Source organism: Mirounga angustirostris, unplaced genomic scaffold (assembly GCF_029215605.1).
Source record: "Mirounga angustirostris isolate CCGP_5_RB_7025 unplaced genomic scaffold, mMirAng1.0.hap1 SCAF_8, whole genome shotgun sequence".
In the NCBI taxonomy this organism is placed as follows: Eukaryota; Metazoa; Chordata; class Mammalia; order Carnivora; family Phocidae; genus Mirounga; species Mirounga angustirostris.
The window spans coordinates 60,537,992-60,557,790 of NW_026991716.1; the positions used below are offsets into that span (position 1 = coordinate 60,537,992).

The window sequence follows — 19,799 nt, forward strand, 5'->3', positions numbered from 1 at the left end:
ACATGCAGCATGGGTCTTGGCCCTGTTTGTATAATATTGCACAGAACATGTCAATGAAAAACAAAAAAATATATATAAATATGATTTAAGATTTGAGTATGATTTCTGGCATCTACAAACTCCTACTGAAAATGTTTCACTGTGTTTTGCAGACCAGTTTTATAGGAAAAAAATTATTTTATTAAAGACATAGTTTGAACTGCTAAAAGCTTTAGTAAAATTTATTTGTTCATTATTTATGTAGTAATTTCCTTGGGAAAAGACTCTTAAAGTAATATGGTGAGCAAGACTCAGACTACCCCTTTATTAGGCATGGGAAAAAGGCAACAGGTGACACTGAAATACATCTCTTCTCAAACTGGCTGAACATTTAAGTTTCAAATGCTGGAGTATTTGTTCTCCAGGAAGAACTGATCTGTAACCTTTGACTAGTGGGACATTATATGTTTTCAATTAAATATTACTGTTATAATGTATGTGGTAGAACAAGAAAGGTCAAGTCCGATTACCTGGAATCATACATTTCCAAATTTGTGACAGCACTCATTTAAATCCAAGGACAGTACTCCTTTCTTCCCACACCCCAAATTTCAAGAAGTAAAACAGAGGAGATGCTGCTTTAAAAGGACCCAGTGATAATAAAGGGATGGAGGAGGGTGGGCAGAAAAAGTCCTTTAGAGAAAAGAAAAAAAGACCAAATCTTTTCTAGATTATGGACTATGTCATAAATACTGAAGAAGCATTAGGGGGAAGTCCCTTATACAATCAAACTATGCTTGATGAATAAACTCTGTGCCAGGGGCATTTTCCGGGTTCCAAATACAGAAATATATTTTTCTCCCCTTCAAAATAAGGTTCATCTGCTAGATCCAAGTCAGCCCAACATAGCCACTGAAAATTTAGTGCTGCTAGGAGCTTCCCAGGAAGCTTCCTGAACATTTCACCTTTGTTTCCTATTGTTCCCAACCCTGGTTGTATATTAAAATCACATGGGAATGTTTTTAAATCCTGCTGCTCAGACCTATTAAGTCAAAATCTCTGGGAATGGGATTGAGCTGTGGACAGTGTTTAAAGCTCCCCAGATGATTCCACGGTGCTCCCCAGGCTGAGAAACACGGCTTTAGGCAGTCTCTACCAGCATAGTAAGTAGACATGGACGTTCTTTCTTCTTAGAACATGAAATGGGACTTCAGGCGAGTTCTCTTACTAACTCAAAGTTAAGTTCTGCCCCACGTATGGAGACTTCCTTTTAGCCAAAGAAAACAGAGGGCTGTGATTTCTATAGCCCCTACAAGGTGTTCCTTTTCAGCAGGAAAATGGGTGACTGCTTTACATGGTGCATTTAGCAGCATCAGATTCATCTGGAGGCTTGTTAGAAAACAGACTGCTGGGCCCCACCTGCAGAGTCTCGGATCAGTGGGACCGGAGCGGGCTGGGGAATCTGTATCCCAGACAGGGTCCCTGGTGGTGCAGACACTCCAGCCTCCAGGTACCGGCTCTCTCGGAACCACTGTCTGAAGGGAACTAACAAGAAGGACTGAGGAGTCACGGTGGGCTCTGGTGCCACAGAAACAAGGACGTCAACAACCCACTCGAGGCAGCAGAGTTTCTTAGAAATTGTGAACAGAATGAAGGGGGACTAAGCACAGAGGGAGGACCTACTCGTGAGTTCCTGAACCAGGAGCTAAAATCAGGACAAAGATGGGTGGCGATGTGATCCTTTCAAAGAAAATACTCGGTTCTCTTTAAGATGAGCTCTGAGCTCTCTCCATATTTGATTTTGTCCAGCCTCTGAGAGCTTGGAAATTGGGCCAGCCTCACAAGAGACTCCAATTAGTGCTCATTTTTTCACATACGGCAATGCACATGCCAAAAAAAACAAAAAACAAATATAATTAACAAAATTGTTTCAGCTGAAAGTGAAGTTAGCCAAATACATCAGCAATTCATTTATAGATCCAAAATGGCAGCTTGCTTGGCCTCTGACCCTTCACACCACAATATTTATCCCTAATTGGAGCACCACCATTAAAAAAAAAAAAAAAAGCCCCTCTCTTGTTTCTGAAGCCCCACATCTTTCTGAAGCTCCCTAGAGAACTGTCAGTCACTCGCCAAGATATAGAAAGTCCTTTTTGTTTAGCGCTCTCTGTAAATGATCCAGGACACACACCCACCCCACGCTGACATACTCACCTCAACTAGTAAACACCATCTGAGGCAACCAGTCCTTCCGCAGGTCCTGCTGAATACCTAACACACTCACAACACTTTTTTTTTTTTTGGCAAAACACTTGCTTTCAATAAAAGGGGAAGAAACAAACTTTCTCACATTCCCTCACATGTTAAAGAAGGAAAAAAGTTCGATTGTACTTCTGAGCTGAAAAAAATCCATCAAAACTAAATATCCAATGTCACTTTTTCAAAGAAGAGGGAGGCAACCTCAATTCATAGAATTTATGTCTTCTGACCTGCTAACAAATGTTATTAGTTTAAGTAACGGATACAAACGTTCTAAGGCTGGCTGCCATCTTAGAAGAGCTCCGCAATGATTTTCGAGTCTCAAAAAAAAGGCTGAATGATCCTTTACGAGATCCTAGTTATTTTGAACTATGATTGAGGCAGAGGGTAACTGGAAAAGATCAGTACTGAAAATCAAGGGACCTTAATTCTAGGTTTTGGTCTCTTGTTACCACACAGCAAGGTCAAGAGGATGTCGTATAATAGTTTTTTGATCTTTCCCATCATCACGGTACAAGAGAATGATACGTCTCCTTGTCTCAAAGGATATCTGGAGCTTGGCAGGATGTGTGGATACATCTGAAAAAGGACGAGCAAAATGGCTTACCTTTAGGCCCCCTCAAACCAAGAGCACCAGGGGGGCCTTTAATGCCTGGGAGGCCACGAAGTCCCATCTGGCCTGGGAACCCATTCTCTCCAGGTGGTCCCGGAGGACCGGGGGGTCCAGGCCTCCCAGGGAGGCCAGATGCCCCTGAGTCTGGTCGCTTGAGACTAGCAGCCATCTCAGCAAGATGCTCTAAAAGATAATAAACAAAACAGTCCAGAGAAGTCAGAAACATGAAAGTGATTCAAATGAAAAAAAAAGGGGGGGGGTATTCAAGTGTCTTTTTTTCTAAATGTGTCACCAGAGCTTCAAAATTCGTGGTGGGAAGTGAATAGAGTTAGATCATCTTTCCATGGACTTTCTGCCAAGAAGCTTCCCTGGTGCTGTTTTATTCAGCTCTTTTGGGATATATTTGGTCCTGCTGTTGTGAGACAAGGGCAGGGGGATAACACACACACACACACACACACACAGCAAAGCTTTCAGGTGAGTAGTGTTCTAAAAGGATGAGTCTGTCACCTGAGTCCCAGCTGGTTATCTGAAAACCCAGGACGGGAAGAAAATGAGTTTCTTAACAGAGGGAGAAGTGGATGTCCCAAAGCTTTTTAAAAGCCAAGGACATTGTCCAGAATTAGTATTGAGAGAGCATTTGAGACCTAGCCCCACATTTTCAGTCTGAAGATATTAAGTGACCTAAAATATCCTGAGCATTCACAACTTCTTAAAAATTCCCCTCTCAAAAGTTTTTTCATGCTTGGAATAGACAACAGACATTAAAAATAGCCCGCTTCTTGGGAATGTTCACAGTCTGTCTTAAAAATTAATAACTGTGTGGGCTTTTTCAGGAACCATTAAATAGATTAAGAATCATCCACTGAAACCATGAAGAGCAAGAAACCTTTCCTATGGAAATACTCTAAGGGAAATATGCCAGTGTAATATTTTTTAAAGGTGTGAAGGAGATTATGAATTGGAAACAAATTTCTAACGAACACTTTAAAATTGTTTAAATGTGAGCATTCTAGTTTGCCTTATGTAAGAGTTAGCATAAAATTATAATTTTCTAGGGATATAACGTTTAAAATTGAAATATCCTTTCAAGATTAAATGTCTGCCATAAAGAGACTTATATTGGCTTTCAAATATAGAAGTGACAATTTCATTCTGGAAAACTCTACAAGTCTACCAGACAAATTAGACTATCTCATGAGCTTGCAAAAGAAGAGTATTTATCATGACGGAATTGGTTCCAACTAGAATAAGGTAATTATTTGTTAGAAGGCCCCAAAGTTACAGGATCTCCCCAGTTCCTGTCTCCCCAATTTCTTCCTTTTCTATGTGATTTTAGAACTAGACCAATTCTAAAACAGCTATATAGCAATTGCTATAGCTAATGAATTTAGATAAAGGTTAACAAATGTAAAAATATATCACCCATTTTGGTAAAATACTAGTTATTGGTTTTCTACATACATGATACATGAGTAGAGATAATGTCCTTATGCTTCTTATGGGCATGAAGACTGTCAGTTACTTCACATATAAGCTACAGAGAGAGCCAGGGTCAGTGCCAGGGACACACTAAGTGGTAGGATGTTAAGGAGGGGAAAGATACCTGAGAATCTGTGTTCCAAAGGGGGGGGGGAAGCTTGTGTGTGTTTGTGTGTGTACTTTCTTGTAAATTAACCTCCTTGGCAAAAAACAAAACCAAGAACAAAAATAGGCTAACCCAGGGGCGCCTGGGTGGCTCAGTTGGTTAAGCGTCTGACTCTTGGTTTTGGCTCAGGTCGTGATCTCAGGGTTGTGATCTCAGGATCATGAGATGAGTGCCATGCTGGGCTCCCTGCTCAGTGGGGAGTCTGCTTAAGACTTTCTCTCCCTTTCCCCCTGCCCCTTCCCCCCACTGGCTCGTGTGCTCACTCTCTTTCTCTCTCTCTCTCTAAAATAAATAAATCTTAAAAAAAAAATGGGCTAACCTATAAAGATAAAAATTTTCTTTGAGGCTATAAGCTATTCTGTGGCCAAAAAATTAGATAAAACAATTAATATAATATTATTCAAAATCTCCCACCTTTAAAGCACACCAAAAGTCAAGACTATGATTTATTTACCTTGCATGACTCTCATGCAAACCTGCTTAATGTGCTGATCTGTCGGTGCTCTACCCTGAGACAGGGGGAAAAAAAAAAAGATGGTTTATACACAGAACCATAAAGAAGACATTGTTAAATGGTAGGTAACCTGACAGACTCAGCAAGTGGCCAGGTGGCTGGATTTACAGGAGAACTCTCCCACACTGCTGAGGAGCTGGTGTCTGGGCTAGCCTGGCTCCCAGCCCCCTTCCTGGGGCTGTGAGCTGGAGTCTCCAAAGGGAAACCCCAGAGACTGCCCACCACTCACTGGAAGGCCCTGGATGCCAGGCAGGCCGGTGGCACCCTGCTCTCCCTGCACGCCTCGTGGTCCAGGGGGTCCTCTTGGTCCTTCAACGCCAGGAAGCCCCCGACTTCCTTCGGGCCCCCTCAAGCCGGGTTCCCCAGGGTTACCCACCTAGAACAAAATGGCACATTATAAAACCAGGGCTATCCACAAGTCATGTGTCTGCTTAATATTAATACAAGACTTACGTGAAATTTGGGGTTTGCTTACATTCTGTCTCCCAAGAGATGTTTGCTCAGAGGTTACAAATTCTCAAGGTAAAGACACAGAATGCCACAGTCTCTGAGAATTCCAGTTCAAGTAAAGTTTTTCAAAATCTTTCTTTTTGGTATAGTTACTATTTCAAAATGTTAATTGAAATAATGCATTTTTAAACTACATTCCTTATACTTTAAGCCACTTCCTAAGAACAAGTTCATTTTTAACAAGACTTGTGCACTTTTTCTGGCCACAAAAAGGCCACTGAGTTCATACAAGACATGTTACTTTGTATATCACCAATACAGAAAGCATAAAATAAAGATATTTCCAAGGACATAAGTTATTTAGCTTTGTAACACTCAGGAGAATTTGAAGCAGATGTATCCAGGAATTATAAAATACTAACATTAACTAAATACATTTAAAATGCCACATTTCAAATGCTGCAGTTAAAATGAATACATTTAAAATACTGGAACAAAAAGAGTGAGTCCATAATTTATCTAAGTCTTGAGGAAGTTAAAAATCTAAATATTAAAGAAGTTAAAAAAATAAACCAACTGTTTCCTTAGCACAAAAGCATATACCAGATTTTTTTTTCCTGAAAGCAGACCACTAAAAACATTTTTTAAAGTCCCCATCTACAATAACTGCTTTAAAACAAAGCTAAATTAATTCACTTTCGGTTAAACTACCTCTGGTAGAATTTATGGCATAGTAGTTACAATGTGCCATTGTTTATAGAATAAGAATGAGAAGATAAAAGGACAGGAGGCAATAAGGGAGTGCTAGGGCTCAAAATGAAGTTCATGAAGCGACTTAACCCTGCTTTTTCATATGCAACATTTATGTAGAAACAAACTGAGGGTTCTAGAGGGGAGGGGGTGGGGGGATGGATTAGCCTGGTGATGGGTATTCAAGAGGGCACGTACGGAATGGAGCACTGGGTGTTATACGCAAACCACGAATCATGGAACACTACATCAAAAGCTAATGATGTAACGTATGGTGATTAACATAACATAATAAAAAAAAAGTTAACTCAAACAGTCAGATGTTTTAAGCTGAAGGGAAGAAGGTGATGAGGCAGGGCTTTCACTAGATGCCTCTGAATAAAGCTCAGTGCCTATACTTTTTCCAATCTTTCTTTAGGCAAAAAAATTGATACTCATCTAAGTCAACTTGTCAAAACTGCTTCTATGAAGAAATTATGGCCTAAAAGACTTCCTGAAAGACAGTGTCAACAGAGAGAGCTAAGGATGTGCTGTGGAGGGTTCAGAGCTGTCAGATGACTACAGAATAAAACTACAGCAACTTCTAAAACAACCCTGAGGAGACGCCAAAATGAATTTGGAAGTGCACTAAAGAACTGGCAGAAAACAAAGGAGGCCAAATCAGAGTCTATCATCTTGTTGACGTCTGAAATACTGCTACAACATGGGACAGGACATTTTCGATGAAGGGATCAAGGGCCAACATGGCTAGGATAGCTCAAGGGCCCCAGGGCTCTGGAAAGAATTCCTCAATTGAGTGGTATACTGAAGTAGAAACTGGAGGTACAGACTTCACCTACTTATCAGGTTTGTCTCTGCTGAGATCACCGAGCAAAGTGAAAGTGTGTCTCCTTGACTCTGGGACAACACACTTCAGCTGCATCAGAATTAGGTGGGTAGTGGCAGAGAAGAGAAAGGGGTAGGAAGGGGAGGTGATAAATCAAGAGTTAATTCCTAGTAAGATACCCAAATTTAAATGAAATTAACTCATTTTGACCACTGCATTGTTCATTCACTTTTTCCTTTTACAACAAATTCTTACCATTGAACATTACCAGTTATTTCTAGATAGTGAGGTAGGATTTCTATTATCAAATCCTATCAAGGTTTACTCTTCACATTTTTTTCTCAATCCTAAACCATTCCTGTCAAAAATTCTTAGGTGTAAAGATGTTACTTAAAGCTTGAGACTGTCAACGGTGTTTGGAGAGTGTGTGTAAACAGGTGAGTTAATACAACATAATAGTTTCCATCTCGGGCGCCTGGGTGGCTCAGTTGGTTAAGCATCTGCCTTCGGCTCAGGTCATGATCCCGGGGTCCTGGGATCGAGTCCCGCATCAGGCCCCCTGCTCAGCGGGGAGCCTGCTTCTCCCTCTCCCTCTGCGGCTCTCCCTGCTTGTGCTCTCTATCAAATGAATAAAATCTTTAAAAAAAAAAAATAGTTTCCATCTCAGGGGCATGTGAAGAGCCCAGGGCTGGCACTGCAACCAAGTCTGGGGGGGAGGGGTGTCCTCCGGGGGGAAAGTTGAGCTGAGGATCGGGCTACATGCCTAAGTAGGAGGTAGCTCTTCTAAGGAAAGAGGAAGAGTGTTCCAGGCCAGGAGAACAGCACAAGGCATTAAATAGCATGCCAAGTAAAAACAATTGCAAACAGATGAAGTTCCAGATAGCTAGAGACGAGGTTGGCAAGGCAGAGACCACTTCATCAAAGACTTTATATATTTTGCTAAGAGTCTGATTTTATTCTATCAAATGTCATTCCTGAAGGGCTTATGCAGAGGAGGGATAAAGAGTGGGCTTTATATTTTTCTCTAGATGGCACTGGCTGCTATGAGGATAATGTGTTGGATAGGGACAGAGAAGAGTGGAGAAGATTCTAGAAACAGGAAGGACTAAAAGATTAAATGGAAGCTAGTGGTGGTGGCTTTTGAGGTTAAGGTCTGAGCTTCATCTTTTCCCTTATACTCTCTTAAATTTCTTATTGTATTAAATGTGCATTCCTTTCAAATTAGTGAATCATCCCAGGTTTGCTGGTTCTCTACTTGATTCTATTAATTTTGTTCTAATAATTGGTTCTATTATTGGTTCTATAATTCTGAATACATCTAATCTCTAAGGAGATCAGTTTAGTTTCTGTAAAATGATGAATTGAATGAGATGATCATTTTCTAGCTTTAATAATTGTCTATTAAATTTTCTGATGCATTACGACTTTATGTTACTTCCCCAAAGAACACACAGGAGATTAATAAAATTACTGAAATATTTGCAATGGCATGAGTGCCAGTGAAATTCATTTATACTCTTGTCACCACAAAGGACAAGTCAGTTCTTTTAAAATGACCCATTTGTGAAAGAAATTACTATGTATACTACTCATTGAGCTACTTATGATAAAAACTTCCTTTAGAGTGGATTAATTCAAAAGGCAGATCCATTTACACTGTTGTGAGGTGGTTCCCCCACCTTTGGATGAATCCATTACTTAAAGAATAAATTTAGACATTAATTTCCTTGAAGGTAAGTCCTTTAAGACTTGAATTTTATAGTGATTTCATAAAGCAGAGCATTGCATTTTCTATGGCTTTATTGGTATTTTTATTTTTTTATACCATTATTGTTCATTGTACTTACAGATCCCTTTGGCCCAGGTAATCCTATCTCTCCCTAAATCAATAAAACAAAATTATGTTAGAACCATGCATTCACATTTGATAGTTTACTAAAAACATTTAATAGGTTATTGTGTTGCTGAAATCTATAGAAAACCATGAAGAGATGAACTCTGGCACTACAGAAAAACATGAGATTCAAAATTTGGATTCTAGTCCCAGTTCTGCTACTTTCTGAGCTTTGTAACCTCCTAGCTTTTGACTAACTTATCTGTTAAATAACAGGGTAGAATCGGAGCTCTACTAGGCTCCAACCAGATCTAAAATGCTAGGTGTTGAGAATTAAAATGTGTAAGTCAAAAGACATTAAACTAGCATGCTGTTTTAAAATATAGTGGACATTTAAACCTGATGACTTCATTTTTGAAACTCTAACAGTATTCTAAAACTCATCTGGAAAAGTCTATCAAACCAAATATGCCTGATTTTATGCATAAATCTCTCACCCCTAATTCTAGATATGAATTCAGCTCAAGTTCAAGCACATCAGTTCATCTCCACCACAAAACAATGATTTAAAACATCCTCTTAGCCCATAAAATGAAAAATTTTAACAGAAAATAAAATTAAAATAATTCTTTTCAAATTTACTTAATAGAGAGCTTTGCCTAATTCAGATGTTACATTAATATTAGCTCTAAATCCTGAAAATCTGGATAAAACAACATTACAAGAATTTTTTTTTCTGCACTAAGTGCTCTCTGGAACTATTTTATGAGAAATCTATCACCATGCAAAGGACCAAATGTAAGTTTCCACATTAGGTCATGTTAGATTGTGTCAAAACCACAAAGATGAGCCCGCAGATGTAGCAGTTCTGGCAGTAAGAAAATTTTTTCTCATTCTTGCTGCCTTCCTGGAGATTTAGCAGCAGCATCCTCTGGAGATGGAGGTCACTTCTTTGGAAGGTTTTAGACTACGGAAAGTACCCACCGTCAAACTTGTGAGCCACAGCTTTCTGGCTATAATAAAATTCATTTTGTTTCCATGATAGGCACTATTCATAGACTTTCTATAGTCATCTAAGAATCACTTTGAATGTCTAGGTGTAAAGCCACAAGAAAGTCACCACCTATAAGAGAACACTTTGTTCTTCAAAGGCTTAAGGCCTGGTCTATCAATTTTGGGATGTTTACCCTCTGCTTTACTTGAACTTGGCTGCAGTCTTGGGGAGTCATTCATTAGTATATATAAAAACACCGCAGCCGCTGAAGAAGTCAGCAAGGATAACAGTATCAGAGAAAAAGAAAAATTATGTTTCTAGTACAGTTAAAAATCAGTAAGGCTCATCATTAACCAAAACAAAATGTCTTACAAGTTCACCCCTTTCTCCTGCTTCACCTTCTTCACCAGACGAACCCTAAAAATTAAAATTAAAAGTCACATTTTTGAATTCTTAGTCCCTTGTCTCAGTTTTAACCTGTCAACATTGATAAGCATTCCTAAGTGCCCACGGTGCCCACCAGATCATGCAGAAATACAAAATGCCCTCAATGGCTTTTCAGTCTAGCTGTCAGTGGCTAGTCAAAAATATAACAGAGCCTAGAGAAAAGATAGCAGGTGAGGTTGAGTTTCTTCTAAAGTTAAGGATTAATGATTGTATCCAGCAATTTTATAATTAGGTAATCCTTGAAAAAAGGCTTTCACTGTAGAAAAAGGAACCCAGAAAAAGGACTAACTCTAATTCACATTCACATTTTATTTGTTAAGGTCTTGATAAGTAAACCAATCTGGTGAATGAGAGCAAGGGACACTCTTTTCAATGTGTCATCTTGGAGGCAGAGCAATCATCAGCTCCAGCCTATTAAAGCAGTAGATAAGGTTACAGACCAAACTAAACTCTCTAGCTTTCACACACTATGAAGCACAGTTGAGAAACACTGCTAGCCTCCGTCCTTTTATTCACCCATAAACCAGCCAGTGCCCCCTGCTGGTGAGGCACCTCCATGCACATCACGGACTGCATTTCATACTCTCCTGATAGGACCTACCTGTCCACCCTTTGGACCTGGCTCACCGACTACTCCCTGTAACGAATAAAACATAATACCTTTTCAGTATTTTGAGATGTTCAATTCTATAATTTCAAATGAACCAACTTCCCGCCTCAGGCTGGTAGATAAGGGCAAGTATGAATAATGTGACAGATGAGGACTTGCTCCTCTCCCCACAACCTAACAACAGGGCTCCAGGCTGGGCGTGGAGCTTACTTAAAAAAAAAAAAAAAATCAGGATGACAACCTAACAACAGCCAGGTAAGGCCTGAAGAAACTGACAGTTGTCCAAAAGCTGGCAACTCGGGGTGCTCTCTGATCACATCCACATAAAATTGGACTGGTAGGAATGTAAATTTAAAACTAAACAGGAACTATGATTACAACTGGCATTTTTACTTTTCTCAACTTCTGTATTTTCCTTCTGGTAAATTATTATATATATATTTTTTATTTTTTTTAGCTCCTTAATCTCAACTCTCACTAATTCAGGATACCTTTCTTGATAGCTGTCCATGATAATTGCTATAAAAATCTCCACTGTGCCAAAAGCAAGCTCGGTTTCTCAATATAGTAAAACTCATCCTTCCAATTAAGGAACTTTCGGGGGGGGGGGGCTAGATATCTTACCCTGTCACCTTTCATTCCAGGAAGGCCAGGGGGGCCAGGCAAGCCAGGAAGGCCAGGACTGCCAGGAGAACCCTGAAAAACAAACACAGGGTCTCCAGAATCGCTGTTGGCACGACACTGCAATCACACGAGGCAGACACAACCTTGGGTGTGTGGACTCTCGTCTAAAATAAATGCGCTGTCGTTGGTTTAACTCTGCTCCTCAAATCTGCCTCTCTCCCAGGCTCTCCAGGGAAAAAAATAGGCCAGTCCCTCCACCCGCTTGGTCCCACCTCGGAGGTCCTCAGTTCCTGGGTTTGCACCCTTGCCAACAGTGGGCTCTTTCAGTGGAGTCCCTGCAATAGTGCTGCTTCTCTGGCTGTGTAAACAAGCAGGGCTCAAGAAGTAAAAGGCAGCGCTCACGCCCACTTCTCTTCAATTCCAAGAACCACCAGAGGCCAAGTGCAGCACTTCACGTTTCTCCCGGTTTCAAAATGTATGCTGCAAACCACACTGATTAAAATACCCTCGGAGGGTATCCTAGGTATAACTTGAAATTTCCCATTTACATTTTCACGCGTTCACATAACAATAGAAATCAAGTACAGATGATTAAGTCACCCTTTGTACATTGTTTTTCTCTCCTTGCTTATTTTTTAAAATGTATTGTGTTTTGTATAAAGCAAATAAACTTCTGGAGGCTGGAAATATTACTTACCAGTTTACCTGGTAGTCCTGGGGGTCCCACTGGTCCTATTTCTCCTCTACTGCCCTGGAAAAACACAAACATGACCGTCAACTGGCTAGTTTGCCAAAACTCAAATGCTTAATTACTATGTCAGTAAAACAACACTCTACTTAGGTTTTTGTTTAAATATAAAAGTCATCAAAGTATTCTCCCCATCTTCGACTGAAGGCAGAGACCTTTCTGTAAAATGCCCCCAGCCTCCCCAGTGTTTATCCTTCGGTGAATGTGGTCATGTTGTTCCTTGTGACTATGGCCCATTAGATAAAAACGATGTCTGCTACATCTATGTGAAATGACAGTAATTTCCAGCATCTGAATCACAATGTAACTTATATTATGGTTATCTGTGTACGTGTTTTATCCTCTCATTAGAGTGTGTGCTCTTGAGGTATTAGGTACATCACTTGTGAATTCCACCTAATGCCTAAAACACGGTAAATTTCTGGTCCACAGTACATATTAAAGCAGCATCTAGCAAACGATCTTGAACTGCACAAGAGTGGGGAAAAAAAAAGAGAAACAGGACGGGGATGTTTGCCTTTAAATTACTAATGTGACTTCAAAAAGACAGAGAGAATAGAAATTTACAAAGTTTCTAACATACAAAACTCTTTGTTCTACTCATTCTTGTTCTAAACATGTCTTAAAAGATTAAATAAACTTTGGAAAGTATAATTTATAATGAAAATACACCGAAAGCAACATTTCATTTTGTGAGCCAATTTCAATTCTTTATTTGAAACTCTAAGCCCTTTGAGAAAAGGAGACATATGAATTCTTCAATTTCTTTCCCCAAGAACCTCATACAGTCTTATGCAGTCTGATAAAAGCTTGTTTTATTTCTAACTCATATTCAACTAAACTGAACACAAGATTATTGGATAAATAATCACATCTCCTGGATAGTGTATATAAAAATGAAAGTAGTCTTTTGAGTTCATTTTACTTTAAAATGACATGACAACTTCATATTAATTCTTGATATTTATAAATGCTCCTGCTAAGATTATCCTGATCTGGCCCATATGCTATTCATTTATCTCTAAGTTGAACCAAGTGTCAAGGTCCATAATCCTTCTGAATTTTCAGTTTCTTTAAAGGATTAAGTAATATTTGCCAAATTACAAGTCTCTAGTTTGAGCTACACTTAAGTGGCAGTTGTCTCAAATGACTTATAGGTGATTTAAATGAAATGCTCTTAAATAGTTTTCAAAAAATTTTATATAAGCAACCTGTCTAATATGTAAGTTTGGATGATACATTGGCCCTTAACCCTTGTGAGCAGCTTAGAAGCCTGAGGCAGGCCTATGAGGATGGGCACTGGAAAGATGTAAGACTAGATGAAAACCAGCCACGTGATAGATTCTTCTATCCATCTATTAATATAAAGATTGGGTTCTACCCCATTAATTTAGCCCAGCACTTGAAAGTTCAAGACAGATTTTCTTCAGTATATCTGCTCTGTTGGCATTTTCAAATAATTTCTGAACTACATCATGATGAAGATCCGAAATGTCATTGGGCTAACATGACTTTAATTCACAATATAATTAACAGTCATTGGTGGGAAAACTAATTAATGATATCAGAAGGGGAAAGCAGTTCTTGGCACAACCTCAAGTATTCACTTCTTTTATATATATATGTGTATATATATGTACATATATATATTATATATATACAAAACCGTATATATATGTACATATATATACATATATATTATATATATATACAAAACCGTTCTTCGGTCAAGGGTATACGAGTAGTTGTACTCCCATTAGAACCTCCAAACAAACTCTCAAGTATTCACTTCTAAATACATGCATCATTATGCCAAAAGAAAGATGATTGATGTACTTTTATTCTCTTTCACAAACCAAAGGGCTAAGTTAAAATAAAGGGCTGTGTGACTTTTCATTTCTCTTTTGTTGGGATTATTTTGCCAAAGACAAAGATTTTCTCTGCTGGTACTTATTTTCTCTTTCATGAGCTATTAGTCAATTTGTAAGTGTTTTCCAACCACTGGCAGGCCCTTGGTAACACATATGAATGGCTCAGAACCCCAGTGGAGACTATTCTGCTGACCTTCTGTTCCCAAGAGAGCCCAGCATGCACAGGTCAGTAAAATTACAAGCATTTACTCCTCTGTTAGTACACAAACAGACAGAATGTGTTCCTCATTTTTTTTTTCTCTTTCATCCTTTAAATCCTTGGCCATTTTAAATGTAGGTATTTCTATAGAAATCACCTCAAGGTTGAAAAAGGTAATGTTGATTTTCACAACAATGACCAAGCAGTTATGAATAAAGTGTTAGGACAAGATTTTCTGATGGCCATTCCTATGATTTCTATGTATTCTAAAAACATGTAAGTAAGATGAACATGAAGTGTTCATGAAGTGTGAACATGAACCGAGATATAAATAGTCATATCTAAAAACATAGGTTAAACTGAACACATGTTGTAGGGAGCAATTAACCATGACCTTGTAACCCCAGGTGTGCTAAACTTATAAATGGTAAATCTCCTATGTTTCAACAGCTGTGGTATAACCACATTCTCAGATGTGGGCAAGGGAAACTGGTAGGGATATGGCTTTTCTGCCCAGTAGCTAAGATTTACGAGCCCCGTGACAACAAGAGTTATGATCTGTAACAAAAGGATTGTAAGGAACCAGGAAAAAAGGCAAAATCCTACCATTAAAAATATGAGGACCAAATTAAAGGCTTTTTTTTCCCTCTTGGACGCTCTGTGCCACCATATATATCTCCAGCATGTTCAGACACATCTGCCAACCACTCCCTACTTAAGAAGCCAATCGAGGCCTTAAAAAAGTTGCAGACCCTCTACCAGTGATTCCCAACTCTGGCTGTGCATCAGAATCCCCCAAAGAGTGTTTTAGAAATATATTTCACTAGATGTCTTCCACCACTCCATCTCCTTGTTCTTCCTCCTATCTTCCCCCCTCTCCCCTAGATTCTTATTCTGTGATTTTGAGGTCAGACCCAGGAATCTGTTTGGGTTTATGTTGTGTTTGTTTGTCTTCACCAGCTTTACTTTAGACTCTTGTTAAATGCTCACTACGAAAATTCCATGAACACCAAAATTTAAAGTTTGCTAAATATGCCTTGTACCTTTAGAATTGGGCAAGCTAACTTCAAATAAAAACCATCCTGCAGAGCCTTGACTTGAGCCGTCGAGGCACTGGAGGGTGGAGATGAAGCTGCGGGCACTGAGCCCCACTGCCAGGTCTGAAACCAGGCTCCACCATGTTGGCCCCAGCCAACTCCAGCCCCACAACTTCTCCTCTCTGTGCCTCAGTTTCCTCACCTGTAGAGTGGGGATAAAAACAATACCAATCTCATAGGGTTTTTGAAAGGACTGAATAGATACGTAAAGCACTTAGAACAGTACGTGGCTAGAGTAAGCACTATGAGAGCATTAGTTATTTTTATCCAAGGTTTTACCCAAGAACTATAGAAATCAGTCAAAATTAAGTACTTTAATCTGTTTAATTAAATGTTCTTTGCCTTTCAAATCTCCCAAGTTTCTTTAAAAGTACAAGTTGCTCTTGGGGAAAAAAAAAAAAAAAGTCCCTAGTCCTCATTTCTCCAGTTTCTGTCAAGACCATTGATCACCGGGTGCCTGGGTGGCTCAGTTGGTTAAGCGACTGCCTTCAGCTCAGGTCATGATCCTGGAGTCCCGGGATTGAGTCCCGCATCGGGCTCCCTGCTTGGCAGGGAGCCTGCTTCTGCCTCTGACCCTCCCCCCTCTCATGTGCTCTCTCTCTCTCATTCTCTCTGTCTCAAATAAATAAATAAAATCTTTAAAAAAAAAAAAAAGACCATTGATCACCAAGAAGAATCGTCTTCTTTTTTTTTTAGAGAGTGGGACGGGGGCAGGGCAGGGAAAGAGGGAGACAGAATCCCAAGCAGGCTCCACACCCAGTGTGGAGCCTGATGTGGGGCTCAATCTCACAACCCTGAGATCATGACTTGAGCCAAAATCAAGAGTCAGACACTTAACCGACTGAGCCACCCCAAGAAGTCACCTTCTTTATAAACAAGTACTGAGAGCTATTTTGCAAAACTCATTTCAAGAAATACAGACAAATAATTCCATCTGAAAGTCTTCCTTTTCAAATGGAAATACTAGACTTCTAAAATATCACAGAAAAAATCTACTTCATTATACTTGTGTTGTCATAAGTATTTTGCAAAAAAAAGAAATTTAGATTTTATTGCATTGTGCTGTAGATTGTGAAGGTGGTTGTATTTGCCTGATTACCCAAAATGCTAACTAGTTGAAGAATGAACATTATTCTTAGTGCCATGCTAATTTTAGAAGTGAGAAATTACAAATCATTATACTTAGTCTGAATCATATACGTAAGTGCCTCTCTCTGGGAAAAAAGATGCTGATTAACCCAGAAGATCAATTATGATTTCTACAGATTGTTGCTTTTACAAACCCATCTTCATATTAACATTGGAAGATCAAATTAGTCCTACCACAATGATAATTTTTAGGTTTGTCATAAAGATATTTTAAAAATCTATTCAATTTTACAGCATTGTATAGTTTATATTTTTCTCTGGTGTAGGTTTAAATATTCCCTCACACACAGAGGCAGATCAAAAACTATAACCATCACAGCTGCTTCACAGATTATTGACAGGGATAATTTTCCATGGCCTGGGCGGCACAGGAATGCAGTTTCGATCATTCCACAACACACCATATGTGGACCTCTGTGCTCAGAGCTGTTGGTGATAGGGTGGGGGTGGGACCTCAAGAGAAAATGGGGGAGGCTCTGTACTCCAGGAGTGTATAATCTTCAGAAAACTGGAAGTAGATCAGCATGGCACTCATCCCAGTCAGAAACATGAGAGCAGAGCAAACACAACTTACTCAGCAAAAGCCCTGGCAAGTTCTGGGAAGCCTGAAAGAGGGAAATGGACCAGGAGCCACGGCGTCCAAGGCCGCCGCCATTCTCCTGCTGTAAACCAGGAGTCACCCAGATCCAGGTATAACCAGTAGTGTGAGCAAGAAAGCCAGAAGCACCATCCAACTGGTAAAGATACGTGCTCATATGTAATTGCTGGAGGTGACCAAAAAAACTCCAATGTGTGTTGCTGTGACACAGGGCTAAAGCTCTTAGAACAATGGTTTGAAAGGGAAATACCACTTAATTTCAAAGACGTGCTCCAATTAGCCCTGGTCCACTAGTAGAACACATTAGAAAGAGGTTTTCATTCCTTCTACTCAGCTTTTCAACTTGACATTCGCAGGAAAAACTGATAAAACTTGTGAGGAATCATTGAAAATGTGTGAAGTTATCTATGAAACTAAATGTAATGATGTAAGATGAAAGAACAAATGTATCTTTCTGTCAGTAGATTTGGTGTTAAAACTCTGCTCCAGAACTTCAATACTTAAAACCTCTCATGACACTTTTCTGTAAAATTTATAGTAGGTGAGAAGTCAATTATTACCAACATAAGCAGCACAGTGAGATTTATTATACCTCCAATTCAATTCGTTTTTAGAAATATTGATTGAGCACCACCTTGCGACAGGCCCTGAGGGAAGAGATGTAGAGAATGCAAAGGTGGATCAGAGATGTCCCTGCTTCCCTGCAGTTCCCACAGCATGGGGCGAAAGGGGCCCTGGGTTACAGGGTTCAGAATAAGGAGAGAACACTTCTACCTGGGGGATAGGGCATAATCAGAGATGGTTTCACTGTCGAATTAACATTTCAGTTACATCTAAGAAAGGACATGGGCTGTTGAGTCAGAGAAATGGGGAAGAAAGCCATCTAAGGGCAGAGTGTAACAAAAGAAAACAGGTGGGCTGAGAAGTGCAGAGATTATTTGGAAATGAGCATGGAATCCAGCTTGACTTGAATCCAGGCTCTGAGCAAGGCAAAAGTGAGATGTAAAACCAGGGGATAAACAGACAGTTTAAGATTTGGTACGTCCTTTTCTTGCCAGTGGAAATCCACTGAAGATCTTTAAATAAAGAAGTGATGATGGAAGCTGTACTTGGAACAGACCAATATGGCAGTGTGTGCAGACTGGGATCGCAGCCACTCCCCAGGCCTTTGGCATTGTGTCTGACACTCTTATTTGTCACCATGACTGGGGGAACCCTACTGGACTTCTAGGGTGAAATCCTGGGAAACTGAAGAACTATCCCAGCCAACATACCAGGAGTACTTTGTTGGGGAACACTGGTAGGGGAAGGAAAGAAGCTGGAAAGGCAAATCAGGAGACATCTGTTAATCCAAGCATCAGCTAATGAGCTGAGCCAGGATGGTGAAGGTGGGCTTAGAAAAGAAGAGTCAAATACAAGAGATCTTAAAAAGGAGGAGGTAGAAGGCCCCTGGGTGGGTGGCTCAGTCAGTTGGGTGTCTGTTTTTGGCTCGAGTCACGATCCTGGAGTCCCAGAATTGAGTCCCAAGTCAGGCTCCCTGCTTAGTGGGGAGTCTGCTTCTCCCTCTGCCCTTCACCCTGCTTGCGCTCACTCTCTCTCTCTCAAATAAATAAATAAAATCTTTAAAAAAAGAAGGCGGTAGAATCAACAGGTCCCATTGGAGATAGGAAACGTGATGGAAGAAGAACACCAAGGCTTTGAGCCACAGTGATCAGAGCAAAGAGAATCTGGACATTTACAGAAACTCAAAAATCAAAACCTGAATCAGGCTCAAATCTTGCATAGGCATAACAGATCTGCCTCCCCTCACGTGAGAGAACTAAACACCCTCCACCCCATCTCCTGCAGTTCTTGCCTCTAGTTCTTTATACATCCCATGGCACTTAACCGATGGGCCAAGCCCTCTCTACCATGTCACTTTTTGTGTTCAGTGCATGGACCAGACATACAACAGGTGCCCCTTCAACTTTACTGTTCCCTGCTCTATAAAGGGAATATTAGACTTAATAGCCAACATTCTCAAAGTTCCAGTGCCCCTCTCCCACACTGTTAAATCTTTCTGGACCAGTCATGTAGCACCTTCATTGTTTTAGGAATATGATCTAGCTATAAACTCACTGCTTTGGCAGTCGATTAAAAAATTATTTTAATTAGAAGTTCACAGGCTTCAAGCAAGAGAGAAGAAAAGAATAACTGAGCAGTGAGTGAGCAAGGAGCATAATGAGGAGCAGCAGCTAGTTTCTTTGGCTGCAGAGAAACTTCTGGAAACCACCTGATAGAGGTCAGTTGACAAACACCTGTGAGAAGTGGAAAAATTCCCCTCTCATGTCAAGACACCTAGAATATTTCACTTCCTTGAAACGAAAATTGTCATTCAACATGCTCATGAAATCCTTTAAAAGAAGTAACAACAATATTTGGAAATGTTTCTGTGTTCTCACTTGGAGTTCTTTTTGTTACCCAGCAGATTTTTTTTTTAAAGATTTTATTTATTTATTCATGAGAGACAGAAGAGAGAGAGAGAGAGAGAGGCAGGGAGCCCGACTCGGGACTGATCCCAGGACCCTGGGATCACGACCTAAGCCGAAG

General features: G+C 39.9%; 1 protein-coding gene across 1 annotated transcript in view; it reads right to left on the reverse strand.

Moving 5' to 3' along the window:
- The window catches only part of COL9A1 (collagen type IX alpha 1 chain), an 86,718-nt gene that overhangs the window by 12,849 nt on the left and 54,070 nt on the right, over nucleotides 1-19,799 (reverse strand). Inside the window, exons 29-36 of the mRNA XM_045867063.2 lie at nucleotides 12,246-12,299; nucleotides 11,549-11,620; nucleotides 10,916-10,951; nucleotides 10,240-10,284; nucleotides 8,887-8,919; nucleotides 5,243-5,389; nucleotides 4,954-5,008; nucleotides 2,846-3,034 (exon numbers count right to left, since the gene is read on the reverse strand). Coding sequence (XP_045723019.1) covers nucleotides 2,846-3,034; nucleotides 4,954-5,008; nucleotides 5,243-5,389; nucleotides 8,887-8,919; nucleotides 10,240-10,284; nucleotides 10,916-10,951; nucleotides 11,549-11,620; nucleotides 12,246-12,299 — 631 coding nt within the window. The remainder of the gene's footprint in view (nucleotides 1-2,845; nucleotides 3,035-4,953; nucleotides 5,009-5,242; nucleotides 5,390-8,886; nucleotides 8,920-10,239; nucleotides 10,285-10,915; nucleotides 10,952-11,548; nucleotides 11,621-12,245; nucleotides 12,300-19,799) is intronic.